The 15412-nt window shown below is 48.4% G+C and overlaps 5 protein-coding genes across 5 annotated transcripts; 3 read left to right on the top strand and 2 right to left on the bottom strand.

Annotated features, from left to right (window-relative positions):
* Positions 1-623: 623 nt before the first annotated feature.
* On the bottom strand, positions 624-1517 carry FMAN_04784 (uncharacterized protein; the record flags this gene model as incomplete). The annotated part of the gene is made up of 1 exon (XM_041828468.1): positions 624-1517. The coding sequence occupies one exon, from the start codon at positions 1515-1517 to the stop codon at positions 624-626; it is 894 nt and encodes a 297-aa protein (XP_041679328.1).
* Positions 1518-2082: 565 nt separating this feature from the next.
* FMAN_04785 (uncharacterized protein) lies at positions 2083-3451 on the top strand (the record flags this gene model as incomplete). Its single annotated transcript, XM_041828467.1, has 2 exons — positions 2083-2152; positions 2238-3451. The coding sequence occupies 2 exons, from the start codon at positions 2083-2085 to the stop codon at positions 3449-3451; spliced, it is 1284 nt and encodes a 427-aa protein (XP_041679327.1).
* Positions 3452-6703: 3252 nt separating this feature from the next.
* Positions 6704-8972, top strand: FMAN_04786 (uncharacterized protein; the record flags this gene model as incomplete). Its single annotated transcript, XM_041828466.1, has 6 exons — positions 6704-6796; positions 6847-7015; positions 7070-7266; positions 7318-8345; positions 8397-8881; positions 8929-8972. 6 exons carry the CDS (start codon positions 6704-6706, stop codon positions 8970-8972), a joined length of 2016 nt encoding a protein of 671 aa, XP_041679326.1.
* A 1379-nt stretch (positions 8973-10351) lies between these two features.
* Positions 10352-13102, bottom strand: FMAN_04787 (putative isp4 protein; the record flags this gene model as incomplete). Its single annotated transcript, XM_041828465.1, has 7 exons — positions 10352-10829; positions 10885-11099; positions 11188-11382; positions 11437-11632; positions 11680-11898; positions 11945-12284; positions 12331-13102. 7 exons carry the CDS (start codon positions 13100-13102, stop codon positions 10352-10354), a joined length of 2415 nt encoding a protein of 804 aa, XP_041679325.1.
* Positions 13103-13861: 759 nt separating this feature from the next.
* FMAN_04788 (putative CEM1-beta-keto-acyl-ACP synthase, mitochondrial) lies at positions 13862-15244 on the top strand (the record flags this gene model as incomplete). The annotated part of the gene is made up of 3 exons (XM_041828463.1): positions 13862-14263; positions 14312-15034; positions 15083-15244. The coding sequence occupies 3 exons, from the start codon at positions 13862-13864 to the stop codon at positions 15242-15244; spliced, it is 1287 nt and encodes a 428-aa protein (XP_041679324.1).
* Between the last annotated feature and the right edge of the window lie 168 nt (positions 15245-15412).

The following is a 15412-nucleotide window of genomic DNA, read 5'->3' as shown; positions in this document are numbered from 1 at the left end:
TCGCATATCACGAGGGAAGACAGATATTGGGATGTCACTCACTTACAAGGAGTGATTCAAGGACCTTGAAGAACGGCATGTGGATATCTTCAGATCTCATGTTCTGCACGTCGTCCCAGAGGACAGTGTCTTGTATTATCTACTTGATTTTACCCGCACCTATAACTGTGGATATGTGATAATGCAATCAGCCTCGAATATACGTGTTGTGTTCTTGTCCGCCTCGGTCTCAGCCGGTGTAGTGTCAAATTGAGCGATTTGTATATGGCAAAACCTTGTAGCAACTAGGAACGTTGCTTTCTTGCAACAGTCCCGCTTGGTTGAGCAGCTCGGATCTTGTGTGCCTGACAGATCGGTCGATTTTATCACGAGGTGCGAATATTTCTCTTTCACGAGTGCTCTGGTTGTCCAAACTTGCTCGCTTCAATCGTGCCCAATGATCTCTCAGATTGAGATGCTGAACTGTCATACAGGACTTATGATATGCTCGGCCCATAAATCATATGTTCTTCATAAATGTTGTATACAATAAAATTACAGGCTAATGAGACACGCCCAACCCTTGAATAAAACTTGATGGGTTTTGGTTGAGGCCTTCGTCATGATCCTCCAGGGTAAGCGACTCATGACTTGATATCCACGAGCTTCTCCAACGTCCTGAAGCCGTCATGAGCAAAGCCCTTGGTCACGTCCACCTTGTAGTTCTTGCCGTCAACTATGATGAAACCAAAGCCCATATCAGTCCACGCAGATTTGACACCGTTAAACATGGCTGCCAGGGTTCGACCCATCCTTCGGAAAGGCATTGTGAAGATGTGCTGCATGTCGAACTCATGTAAGGCCTTTTGCTGCTCCTTCGCCTTCGCCTCCAACTCTACGCGCCTCAGTTGAGGTACATACTCGTCTGGAAGCGAGAAGCGCGTCTTGAGAGCGATATCGCTAACTGGAGCGACAATGACCTTGGGCTTGAGAAATGGGACCATTCTCTTAACAGTGATTTCCAACTGTAATGGTGTGGTGGGAGCGATCTTGGATGCCTGGTAAGGAAGAACGCGGATCTGTCCAACAATGTTTGGAGTTTTTGCGATCATGAATGTTCCCATGGAAGCGAGTAGGAGATATGCTGTTCCAAACACAATGCCGATCCATTGCGGCACACCTTCAGGCTGCTTTACTACCAAACTCGTAGTAGATCCTGTCCAAGCAAGTAAGAATAGCCCACTCGACCAGCAGCCAAAGTAAAACCAAAAATGTGAGGGACCTTCGTAGAGGACGGTTGGGGTTGGTTTTGAAGCGAGACTCTTGATGAAGGCGTATTTACTAGGTGCCATTTGGGCGGCGGAGGCAGCAGCAGCAGCCCTTGAGGCCGTGGGAGTTCGAGCTGCTTTCACAACAGGTCCAGCAAAGCGGAGAACGGAGGTGCTGAAGAAACGGGATCGGAGGAGGACGGACTCGGCACGGGGTGCAAGGAGGGGCCGGAGGCCAGGGAGGCAGAAGCCCCTTGCGAGGCCGGCCATTGCGAGAATTGAGCTCCTTGGAGGTGGAATTGAGAGACGCGACAACTGGAAATCTCACGGATGGTAGGAATACTTTGGGTTGTTCGGTGGTGCCATCCAGTTGATATTGCTAAATGATTGCTAAATGATAGTGGGCTGAACTTTCAGAAATGAAGCTATTTGGAAATTCTTATCGGTAATAGACCGGCAATAGTTAGTTCCTGGTCGGACAACTTTTCGCCGCAACCCGAGGAGATAGTCAAATTCAACGGTTGAGATGGGCTTGATCATGGCATGGGCTTTGAGAAGAACCAACATGTGAAGAAAGTATTGGCTCGAAGTAAATAATGAGCTTCTTGAATCTGAACCATTATAATTAGTCTGTATTCGTCTCCCGCGACCGTGGTAAAGAATAAACGTTAAAGCTCATGTATAAGTCGCGCCAAAAATTTCCAAACTGTCGGACCCACTAATAAGGATATCTCAACAGCTCAATCCCTCAACACCCCGAGGTCGCTCCTACGTGCACCGAAAATCTCCCTCAACCGTCTCATCTCGACTTCTTCACCCTCAATTGAGCTGTGCAATGGCCTCTCTTACAGCAGCATGTAGGGCATCTGCCCGAGCTGTTACTGCTCGGTCCGCTATTGCTCGTGGTACGTTCTGTCCATTTCCTGATGTTGAAAAAGCCCCTCGGACCCTTTTGTCGCGCACCGACTAACACATCATCACCTGCTGTAGGCTTCACCACCTCGACGCGATGCCTCGCCGCTCAGAACTTCACCATGCCCGCCCTCTCGCCGACTATGACCGAGGGTAACATTGCTTCATGGAAGGTCAAGGAAGGAGAGGCTTTCAGTGCCGGTGATGTGCTGCTCGAGATCGAGACCGACAAGGCTAGCATGGATGTCGAGGCCCAGGATGATGGTATCATGGTCAAGATCATGGCTGGTGATGGAAGCAAGGCTGTCCAGGTCGGATCACGCATTGGTGTCATTGCTGAGGCCGGCGATGATATCAACTCCCTCGAGATCCCCGCCGACGAACAGGCCAAGGAGCAACCGAAGGAACAGTCCAGCGCCCAGGCCCCCAAGGAGAGCACCGCCCCCTCCGAGTCGAACCCCGTTGAGAAGAAGAGCGCAAAGCCTACTGGCAACGATACCTACGAACACAAGTACCCCCTGCTGCCCTCAGTTGGACATCTGATCAAGGAGAAGGGCATCAGTGAGGCCGACCTCAAGAAGATCAAGGGCACTGGTCCTCATGGCCGATTGCTCAAGGGTGATATCCTTGCCTACCTTGGAAGTATCAACCCCGAGACTCCCGCTGCCAACGAGGTCAACTTCAACAACCTGTTCCACCTCGACCTGAGCAACATCAAGGTGGCTACCAAGCCTGCTCCTCCTTCCAAGCCTGTTGAGGAGGCTAAGGCTGAGGCTCCTAAGGCCCCCGTTGTCGAGAACCTCGAAGTTTCCATCCCCATTACTTTGTCCAAGGTCGTTGAGGTCCAGAACCGGATTCACGAGACCCTCGGCGTCTTCCTGCCCATCTCGACCTTTGTCGGCCGAGCTGCTGAGGTTGCCAACGACGACCTCCCTCCTACTAAGCGTGCCCCTACCGCCAACGAGCTTTTTGACCAGGTTCTCGGCCTCGATAAGATCAAGGCTGTTAAGGGGTCTCGCGGTGTCTACCTACCCCAGATCTCTGCTGTCCCTCCCACCTCTCTACTCACTCCTCTCTCCCCCACCCGAAAGCAGACTGACATCATTGACATCCTCGCCGCGCCGAAGAAGTCAGCTCCCAAGCCCGCTACCATCCAGACCGTCCCTGGTCTGTCCAGCGGCGCCAATGTCTTTACTCTTGTGGTCCCAAAGGCAGAGGAGGAGAGAGCACAAATCTTCCTTGAGCGTTGCAAGGTGATTCTGGAGGAGGAGCCAGGACGACTGGTACTGTGAGCTTACGAAGATTCCCTGTAATATATCGATATTTTTTGCTATAGACAATGGCTAGTAATTGCGCTTGGAACGCACTCTTGGTATTATGTCTACGCCTTTAGTGGTGTTTTGCCAGATAGTCAGAACCACAAATCCAATGATGAAACATGTTTGATGCCGGAACATATCTCTAATAAACTAGTTGTTTGTGCCATTAGGTTTGGTATATCGTGTTTTGCATGCTGTGTTGAAGAAGTCCTTGAGTCTTTGCAGATGCGAAGTCCTCTGCCTAGAAGGATACTTTAGTAAGTCGGCTTCCCATTACAAGTTCCATAGATAAAGAAGGGCTCCGAAAATGAAACTCTCAAGTACCGTCTGCGTAAACCGAGAACCTCGTATGTCCTAACGTTACGGTTCTTGCTGTCTGTCGCCCGATGATGTGTATCCCAGAAAGACAGCATGACAATCATGTGTCCATGGGATTGTTCAATCATTGTGCTTACAAGTCCATCTATACTAGGTACTCCAACAGTCTGAGGTACCTTATTTCATATCGCTGCCATATAGTTGTCTTCTTATTCACTATACATTCAAGGAAATCATCGTCTTTCAGCAAAGAAGTAACTAGGTACCTTCGGGATACGAGATCAGAGGTGCGTAGTGTTGTATACAATCGGTCCCACACTCTCTATTCATCTTGGCCTCCTTTTCAGTGAACGTATCCAAAGAACATCCCTTCGATCTGGTCCACACCATCGGAGCATTGGATCGAACGGATTAGTAGTTCCCGTCTGCAAGGTCAAGCAAACCCACATAAGTTCCCAAGCATCCTCCAATCTTTAGTAATTGATCGGCATTCGGCTGAAGGCGAGACCATGAAATTAATTCAGCTTTATTGCGGAGTTGAACGGGAAATGCCGAGATGCCAAGGCCCAACTTGGGTTGACTAGATTGTGAACGCATCTCCATATGCCTGCATGTATTGGGTGTATCAGTCACGTACCAACGCCAGCTAAGCTATTGTTGTTTTGAGATGTGTCATGGCCCATAGTAGTGTCTTTAATGGAAGTGATCGTGAGGGATCGTGATCAACAATTCATGCAGGAGGATGAAACAGTCGAAAGCCTCCCTGAGAGGGCTGACCTTTCTTGTCGACTTGCATTAGTGATGCCTCAACTGAAGGAAGCGGGCAAGACTTGAACTGCAATCTATGAATTGGTTGACTAAAGTGGCTGTGGGTGTGTCTCGGGGAATAGGACAGAATCCGCGAACCCGGTCGGCGGACAAGGTAATATGATACATAGAAAACAGCTGGAGAGTGCCGTGGCCTCAGACGTATCACAGCAAAAGTTAGGTACCAGTCAAGGTCTCGATTGGCGAGGAAAAAACAAGCAAGCGGCTATCTGCACAAGCGTGTTAATACTGGCTGGAGTTGCCCATTCGACCGATGTTAGCGGCGATGAATCAAGTACCCCTGTTTGTTGAAACGCTTAAGCTAAGACATGGTGAGGTAAGAGAAGGAGAAGGCGGGATCGGAATGCTCATAGATGCCCGAAGATGATGTTGAGATCCTTGCCAGGCTGAGCTTTGAGTTCCAATACCTGAAGGTAAGGTACCTACCTAAGCAAGTGGATGGATGGATGGATGACTAAGGCGTCCCGAGCCGCATGTAAGTGAAGGAAGGCCGGTTACACAAAGCGACTTCGCCGGCAGCTGATGGTCGTCACGTGGAAGAAGCAAAGTGAATAGACTTCTCTCTTTCCTCCGACTGGACCAGCAAGTTAATCTTCTTCACGATGGACAACCTGGCCAGAGAGAGAAAAGACCACTAGTCTGATACTCGACATAATACGAGAAACAAACAACCAACAGGAATACCAAGACTTTCTGAGTTCCGATTGAAAAAACCACACCCCCAGGATCGATCCATCATCTAGAGCGACATGTCCCCCACCCAGGACTTCAAACTACCTCGCGTCGCGAGCTTAGAGGAGCCATTATGTTGGACTGTCGCACTAGGATCATAGGGACAGGGTTCTTTCCATTCCACAAGGCCCTTCCAATAGCATATACTTGCTTCTTCTGGTCTCAGATCTGCCCCTCCCCTTTACTGCAGGACCTTGCGACCCCAGCCTAAAGCCAATGATATGACTTCGCAGCCAGAAATTCCAGGATGATCACTCAGACAAGGAGGGCCTTTCAATCAATCACTCCACGTCTACTGTGTACGTCTCAGGACCCCTCTCAGCTCCTGCGGCCATGCGCCATGGAACGCCCATGGGACGCCACAATTGTCTGCTCTACCTCTCCCACCAGCGTCGCTGCTTTCATCTGGTCACATAACATCATACAGCCTGGTTCCGAGCTGTTGGTACGGCTTCTAGTTGGATGACTTGAGTCCCCAGCGTTGGCAAGATGGGTAGAAAGTGTCTGCCGTCCCGCTTTGCTCTCTCGTTAATGTTAAGTGTCATTGCTCTACTGCATGGTCGTTGCATCTCATTTGTAAAATCCAAGGCTGTTTCTCTAGAAGCCTCCTGCCAAGGTAGAGCCCTCTATATATGAAGCTCTGGCCTCCAACATCTTCGGATCCAATATTGACCAAGACGCCCACCAACCGAGCAAGACCTCCCCGGAGTGAATCTGCAGTTGCGGGAGTCCTCTTTGTCTTTTAGTTTCGTATCTTGAACAGTCTTGGCAGGGCCTGCTGCAGACCTCTCTGGCTGAATCTCACAATTCAGGTACAAGGGCCCTCATAATTGATACGATTGAGCCACCAGCTATCCAGTCGCTTTTGCAACACGCATCAGCTCACATCAATAATACGGAACTCTTCTGCGGAAACAAGCTCCTCTGTCTAAAGCGACACAAAGATTATCTCGAAGCGTACCACCCCGACTGTTGTATCTGGCATGACACGACTGAGAGTCCCAGCAGATAAGCGCAGACGAGTTGCGCAGGCCTGTAACGCATGCAGGCAGCGTAAGCAACGTGTAAGAACAAGAGTCTATTCCCCTTTTAATTCCGAGTCACTGTCTTTACCACTGTACTTTCTTTTCATTCTATCAGCGGACCTCATGGCATCATTTATTCCTAGCCACAAGCGACTCCTATGTCCTGACCATACGAAGCATGGCCTCGCTAATGTGCAGCTACTCCTGAATGGTTTCCCCTACAGACTCTTACCCCGAAACATCAAGTGTTAGATAGGCGACCTGGTCCGCAAATAGCTGGATTGGAAAGCGTTTACTAACTCCTGCTCTATCATACAGTGTGATGGCCTTCGTCCTTGTAAATATTGTCGAAAACGAAGGGTGGACTGCGAATACAGGAGTCGTACAGACTCAGTATCATCGAGCGAATCTCCTCGTCCGTCATCGAGACAAAGCCCTTATAGAGAGCGTTCTAACCCGCCTGAGCTTTCCGGCACGCTGGATATAGCCCATGATGCACCTATCCAAGAGAACCTCGTAAGGTCAGCCACTCCCGAATTTGATTTCAGGTTTCGACTTGTTTCGGTTTCCGGATCCGAAGAGATCCAGATACCTGCGCACACTTGCATGCTGCTAGATTGTCAGAATCGTCTCTGTAAGTCCGTTTGCCATTCCGGAGTGATTTGATTGCTGTTACTAATAGCCCTAGCCTTTGTTGGGCGTTCTACTGCTCACTCTTTCATGCACCACATCAGGAACACGATCGAGAAACGTGATGGACCTTCGGAGTTCACAGCAGATAGCAATTGGAGCGGTCTACCGGAAAGACTCCCCGTGGCCCCTAGGATGCAGTCCTTTCTCCCCCCAAGTACAACTGCGAGTTTGATCGAGTTCTATTTCAACCACGTAAGTCGCTGGGTCGCTCGAGAGAGAAGAAAGAAACTGATTTCGCAATAGGTACGGAGCTTCATCGATATAGTCAACCCAGAAGCGGTGAGCTTGACCTTGTATCGATTCCAGAATAACCCGAATGAGGTTCAGGGACCCGATCGGTGCATTTTCTATTTGGTTCTAGCAGTTGCGCTCGCCTTGGATTCTGGTGATTCTGCACACTCGCCGAGCCCAGAATTTAAACACCAGCTGTTTGCTATAGCTGAGGGGCTGGCTCACCCAACTCGTACCTTCGAAAAGTCCCAGTACCACGATGACGTCCTCTGGCCCCTCCAAGCTCTCGCTTTGATGTCATTTTTTATGCTGTCTGTTTCCATGAGGAATACTGCGTATGAATATTGCGGCAAGTTTCATCGTATCTGTATGCGAATCAACGAAGCTAACAATGGTTCAGGTCGAGCCGTCCGAGTTGCCTACGCCCTTGGGATTCATCGAGGCCATGAGTCTGAGATCAGTCAGTTCCCCGCCAACGAAGAACTCAGAGTTCTACGAAGAAACGTTTGGAGAAGTCTGTTTATCCTAGACAGATTTCTGGCTGCAACGTTAGGAAGACCGTTCGCCATCTCTGATAACGAATACTCCGAATCCTCCCTTCAGCCACCCAACCGACCAAGCAGTCCCAACAAGGTTCCGAAAAGGGACATGCTCGACCCGCCTATTGATGCATGTAAAATGATTGGTCATATCGTAAACAACGTTTATTCATGTGACAAAGTCGCGATCGAGATTCCCAATCAAATGCTGGGTTACCTAGAAGCTCACCCAAGTTTCCAAGAAGATGGATTCTTTACGACAAGCAGCTTACTGCCGACGGTATCTCAAATTCATGTGCGTTTACTTGGCTTCTACGCCAATATCCTCCTTTGTCGCCCCTTTTTCCTTTTATCCTTCCTGGGGACGAACGCCTCAGACGGCATCCAGACACAGATCAACAGGCTGTCTGAAAGATGCGTATCTCAATCACTTCAAGCGGTTGAAATGGTGAAAGGGGGGTTTCAGGCCAACCTCTTGCGCCATTCTGACCCCCTTGCTCTGTAAGTCTGCCGCATATCGGCAGCCTTGAGTATTTGCTCACAAAAGCACAGCTATGTTTTATTTGAAGCGGCACTTGTCTTGCTTAGCAGTACTTATGCAGATATCTACGCTCAAAAGGAACACTTGTCGTTGGTAAAAGACGCAATTTTCATCTTGAAAACAAGGTACGCCTCGAGCCCTTATGCAGAGCAGTTCGCTTCCAAGTTGGACTTGTTTCGGCATGAGGTCGAACGCCAAGAACAAGTGAAAGCTATAAGACAGGCTTCGAGGAGACAGACTCACAAAGTCAAACGCGAGCCGATGACAACTTACGAGCCTAGTCAGTATCGCTCTCCATTCCAGCAAATGCCTCGTGGTAATTTGGTATCCCCGTGCGATAGCCGTCGTGGGTCAGGGACTGCAAACCATACCATGATCAAACAAGAAGCTGGTGGTTACCCGGGCTTTTTGACATCAACGCCCCTATTCTCGCCTACCGACTTCAACATGGATCAATCTCAGTCTTTTGCAGACTATTCACAAAGTTCAAATTTCAGTAATCATAGCATCGACATGGACTAGTCTGCTTTGACGTTTTTCAAGGTTCAAATTGGGCCGTCCTCGATGACCTGACAGCCCAGACATAAAATTGGCCATTCCAAACGGTTCAATTGCAGGATGACCAATAGCTCTACACAACCAAGCAAGTGAGAGGAAAGGAGAACTTGTTGGATGAGATATTCGGCAGGCAAATGAAAACAGTGCGGTAAAAGCGGATGATCCTAGCACTTGGCGTAGGAGGAAGGACTGTTAGTGTGGTAGATTGGGAGGCAGTTGTCAAATACGGCATGTCATTTTAGTCCTAGAAGAGCGTTTTGAGACGCATTTCAGGAACATATGCCATAGATGTCAATGGCAATCATGTTTGGGTAGCTGATGTGTCACTCGACACTACAGAATCTCCAAGTTAACAAGCAGTGACTGACTGTTGGCCTGCATTGACTGAATCCCGCTCTTGACCCATACAATGACGACATACGGTGTAGAAGTGATCTACCCCAAGTTTGAGACTTCTGTTGTCATGGTTTTGGTATTAGCAGATACTATTTTGCTTCTTTATTGTACTGTAGTAGCATCAACTGCCTTGTGCTTGATATATGATTATGTTGAAAGTCAGTCTACTGCATAATTAGGACTACAAATCAAATGTCTGAGAAAAGATAAGAGACAACAACAACAGGGGCATATGATCTTCAGCACCACTCACCAATACCGATCAGAAAGGTGAAACCCGGTGAGTTGAAAAATGACTGGTCGCTGCTCAACTCTAAATGTACCGTAGGTATGCAATGCAGCTAAAACAGTACCAAGACGCTATTTCATTTCAGCTAACTAAGCAGCTAAGCTACCTGTAGGTAATCCTCTGCATTGCATGGCGCATGGATACATCTTGTTGCATAATGTTTGCTTGATACATCATATTCCTTCGACGATTCTAGACTGCAATTTGTTATGCCCGTCCCAGGCTAAAATGACATGCCTGCGCAGTATTGCATGCAGGTTTGCTCGCTAGTATGTACAGTATTCGCAACGAATCATGCGATGCAACAAAAGAGGCAATGTTTGGATTAGTTTCGGTCCCCGGTGCATGGATATATCCCTTCTTCAAGCCACATAACACACGCACGCACGCACGCAATGCAATACTGCGGCACTTTTTCCCGGCAGGCAATGCAATGCCATGTAATGCCGTACAGTCTTGCATATGTCTCAGTTTCTCGACTTTGCGGGCGGCGGGCTTATTGTCCATCTGCGTGACAGGCGCCACGTCGTATCTAACTGGTTGTTGAGTGAATACTTTTGAGATAACTCTAATAAGCATCATGAGTCAAAGATGTCTCTGACTGATAAATTGCATCGAATGGTTCGGTTCTGCAGATGCATCAGCCACCAACACAAATTTGCCTAGATATGCACTTCTAGATACAATAGTTCCTCTCATATGCACCTCTCACATCACCAGTTCTCAGGCCCGAATCGCTCTCCATCTGGTACATGAGCTTGTATCGCGGTCCCCTGGACGTCCATCGTCGAAGTGACAATATTGTTCCCCCACCAGCTTGGCGGATCTACACCATGCAGCGTAAAAGCAAAGAAGATGAACAAAGTCGCTAGGGCGAGACCTAGATCGAGAGCTGACGACGTTAGGAAGTTGAGTCTGGTCCACCACCTGAAGTGGCGCTTCTTGATCCAGAACTGGAAGACGAAGCCAACAATGCCCCATGAGAGATAATTCAGCGGTGTTGCAGGCGGGATTGCTCCTGCACCTCCAAATATTAGGGGTGCCATGAGATATCGCACCGGAGACCTCGGCCATCGCTTGGCTAAGACATAGATAACTATTGGTGTAATGGCACCCAAGATGAAGAAGACGAAGAGGCCAGAGTATACCTGACCAGGGGAAAACATGCGTGCAGGTCCTAGAAGGCCCCAGATGACTGAGGCTACCAAAATAGTAAGCTTTTGATGCCTAGAGACATTGTTCTTGGTATGACTTACCAGCAAAGAAGACTCGGCCACCAGGACACGTGAAATGATCGACTTGATCGGGTTCGCACACGCCCGCGATTTCTTTCAGTGACAGGTTTAGAACGACGATCTGTATGAAGCACGAGAATGTAGTGGCAACGACTTGAGACATGAACATGGTTCGAGGGGGGATCTTCATGTAATGTCCGAACTTCAAGTCCGAGACAAAACGAAGTGATTGCGCCCTGCGGTGAGTGTTAGCTAGTGTCTCCCTTTCGACTTTAGAGGAACTTAAATTGTTATGAATCCGTAAGTTTTAAAGATCATGAGCGCTAGAGGTCGACCTGGCTGAAGATATCCATAGATGAACTCTGTCAAGACATTCAAGCCAATCTGAGTGTTTGTAACAGCTTGGATAATGCCTATAGGCAGAGCAAAACCAAAAGAGATGGCTATAGCAAGCAGGAAAGCCCACCAGGAAAGATTGGTTGGGTAGACTAGTACTGTGTAGAACCCTATCAGGAGCATCTACATTGTTGTCAGTCGACTACACAAGAACAGGCGCCCAGCATTATGACTTGCAATCGCAAATAGGGACAAATACCACCACGTGGGAGCCTCTTTATACTTTCTCATGAGTTTCATGTGAATGTCAGGTTTCTCGTTTGTGCTGTTTCTCCATTGCTGCCAGATCTGCTTTCCGTTGTGCAGATAAGTGTAGACAATGAGTGACGAGATAGCAGCAAACGACAAGCCGTAAGAGATGGCAAAGGTGGTGCTTCCCATGTTAGTCTTGATCATCGTTACATGAACAGGTTATCATACCTAATAAAAAGGGGGGAGTAGTTCTTGTACTCTTCTTCATCTAATTTAAAGTCCTTCGTTAGAATCCTGGTGGTATTATAAGCCATGCCCGTATTATCGTAAGTTCCAGAGTCACTCATAGGCAAATACTCAGCATACCACGCCCCTCCGTAGTGAAGAAAGGATGATCCTATAACGAAGAATAGAACAACTCCAATGACGGTATTGGCGATGGCGTGCCTTTTCTTGATTAGCTACACCTATCAAGAGTTTCCGTGAGACATACCACGGCGGAATGAGCGGCGAGCCAACGTATCCTGCTATTTGAGTCCAGTCAAAGGTGATGGGAAGAATCGAAACACCAGTCTGCCCTCCGAATAGCTGATTCACAATAGGATTCTGGGGTGCCATCCATGTGGCCACAGCAAAGATACTCAGAAATTGCGCCAGAAAGCCTGGAATGAAGTAGTATACGAATGAGCATGCAGTTACAATGGCGAACCACTTGTACCTGTGCATTCTGCCTCCCAAAATGGTAGGATCCGGTGCATCATTTGTCTCGTACATGGCATTCATGAGAGTTACGCCAACAAGATTCTCGGGCCAGATCATGGATGCAGGATAGACTTCTAGGGTTAGTTGAAGGACCGTCATGGGATAGTGACAACTTGCCTAAGAACTTGCGTAGCATTCCCGCGATGCCGTATCCCACAGATTGCGTTGAGATAGTCAGGAGAAGCTGGAACACGAGACCAAAGTCCTGCTTGTAGAAGACAACTTGTGCAAGGATGATATCGGTAGCATACGCAACAGAGAATGACACACTGGCCATGACAACGATAATTGCGTGCTCCTTGACATTAAAGGGACCAGGATTCAGAGTCCACGTGATACCAAAAGTGTTGAACTCCCTGTTACTCACGAACTTCGACCAGCCATGGCCCATAGGCCACGCAACGATTTGAGCGATGAGAGGCCCAATACTGATGGACGGTTGGCGGAGAGATAGTAGTGTATTCGTGGAAGCCCCGAGAGTAACTAACATCAAGCCTATAGTCCAAGCTCTCACAGTATTGCATGGAAGATCTTCGTCGAAGTTTCTTACCGCAGCTCGAACTTCAGGATAAGGGGAGTTTTCTTCCTCTTCGTCGTCTGCATCATCACTGAGCAGCGCTGCTTCATCACCAGACTCTCCTGAGCTCTTTCGTCGCGTCTCATACTCCTGGGGTAGATTTGGGTCCATGAGCATCTCGTATTCCGAACCGGCGTCGTCATCATTTCGCGCACCGGATGAGGATGCCCACTCATGGAGTCGATGCTTGAGGTTCTCATTTGATGAGTCCTCAATCTCAAGAGACGTGGATAAGCGTCCACTAGGACCTCCTATACTTTGACCAACCGCTTCGGCTGGTAATACCGGCCCTAGCTTCTTGTTCTTTGGCATTGTGAGATTTGGCTCTTCTCACCCAGGGTTATCGGAAAGTGGGCTATAGTAATTTACAGCTCATCTGGTTCTCTAGTCAATTCAGAGATTCTAAATACCACGTTAGCATCTCAAAGGCATTGCACTTTGTGGTATGAACTCACTCTTAGTCTCAAGTCCTAGATCCTAGGGAGAGAACGGGTGTGGTTGAGATCGAGCTAGAACATGTATCCTTCCTTATCTACACAGAGAATGGGCGTATCTGAGCTGAGTATAAGAGTTTTTGAAGGCTCGAGACTCGAGGTGTCGTTGAAGTCGTGTCGTTATATGAAGGAACTGTCCTTTTGTTTGTACTACTTTGTGGCGTCTATTGAGGCTCGGGTCTTCTCATATGCCTGTGAGCAAACAAAAATTGACAACAATACAAGCTGTTGGTTCAGCACCAAACAATCAAACGAACGAATCCTCCAAATAATCCGAAGAAGGTAAGAGATCTAGTCAGGAGGATGTTGTTCAAGATAAGGTTCGGGAGGATTCCCATTCAACTTATGAGAGGTACCTCAGACATGCCCCTGTATCAAGATGGCACTAAGCCTGACACGGAAATTCCACTTCGGTTTGGATCAAATAATCCATCGATTTTATACAACATCAGCTCCGCCATCCGTCCCGTAATCACTTGGACCTGTATAAACACTTGATTTGTATCAGGGTTTCTATACGATTCAACTGAGCCTTTGAGACTCTCATTCAAGACCTGTTACTCGGAATGAGTTTATGATGCGTCGTGTCGTAGTGACAGGCCTTGGAGCCATCACGCCCTTGGGAGTCGGCGTAAGGCGAACATGGACTCGTCTTATTAACAACGAATGCGGAATCGTCAGCGTCGCAGATCTCGAGCCTCAGGCGCGATGGAAAGAGTTGACGAGCACAGTCTCTGGGTTAGTGCCCAGTGGTGATGGAGAAGGACGATGGAGGGCATCAGATTGGGTCAATGCAAATGAGCAACGACGAATGTCAAAATTTACACAATATGCCATCGCAGCTAGCGACATGGCTCTTAGGGACTCTGGGTGGGAACCGAAGAACGCAGAGCAGCAGGAGGCAACAGGTGTCGGCCTTGGAAGTGGTATTGGAAATCTAGACGAGATTTACGAGACCAGTTTAGTGCACCATCAAGACGTGAGAAGTCATTCGGTTATTGTCGAACCTATGCTAAATATGTGACAGGGCTACAAGAAGGTGTCCCCGTTATTTGTCCCCAAGATTCTTATTAATATGGCCGCCGGCCATGTGGCCATGAAATACGGCTTCCAGGGCCCCAACCACACGGCCACCACGGCTTGCACGACTGGCGCACACTCAATCGGAGATGCAGCACGGTTTATCACCATGGGAGACGCCGATGTAATGGTCGCCGGTGGTTCGGAATCATGTATCCATCCCTTAACTTTCGCTGGCTTCGGCAGAGCGAGATCCCTGTCCACAGCGTACAACGACAATCCTACAGCAAGCTGCCGTCCGTTTGATGCTGACCGCAATGGCTTCGTTGTTTCTGAGGGTGCTGCAGTAGTGGTTCTCGAAGAATTAGAGCACGCCAAAGCACGGGGAGCCCACATATATGCTGAAATCAAGGGCTACGGTTGCAGCGGTGATGCTCACCATATGACAGCACCACGAGAAGATGGCCATGGTGCATATCTTGCTATGAAGAAAGCACTCAAAAGTGCAGGCATCAAACCTTCACAGGTCGACTACATCAACGCACACGCAACAGCAACTCACGTTGGCGATGTAGCGGAAACGTCGGCCATCAAACAGATCATGCTGGGCGAAGAGGGACACCAGAAAGAGTCGGATGTCACAGTCAGCAGCACCAAGGGCGCAGTCGGGCATTTGCTGGGTGCCGCTGGAGCTATTGAGGCTTTGTTTTGCATCCTAGCCATTCATGAGGTATGTGACCTCCGCAGCAGTGAGGACGCATTCACTAACTATTCCTAGGGGGTTGTACCAGCAACATTAAACCTGCAGAAGCCAGATGTTGGAGCTGCCTTTAATTTTGTGCCAAATGAAGCACAAGAGAAGACAGTTCGTGTAGCTGTGTCCAACAGCTTTGGCTTTGGCGGTACAAATAGCTCATTGTTATTTTCCAAATATCAATGATGCTAACGTAAAATGTAAAATAGCTGTATACTATTGTATTTCTGCTGATCAAATTCCTCTTTATTCTGGTTGATACAGAGCACAGTGGATACAGTGCATTTCGCACCATATTACCGACAGCCGAACCAGTCACAAAATTTCAGATTCAACTTACTAGCTTAGAATCCA

The sequence above is a fragment of the Fusarium mangiferae genome, assembly GCF_900044065.1.
Source record: "Fusarium mangiferae strain MRC7560 genome assembly, contig: FMAN_scaffold003, whole genome shotgun sequence".
NCBI lineage: Eukaryota > Fungi > Ascomycota > Sordariomycetes > Hypocreales > Nectriaceae > Fusarium > Fusarium mangiferae.
This window is presented reverse-complemented; position numbering and strand designations above follow the sequence as displayed.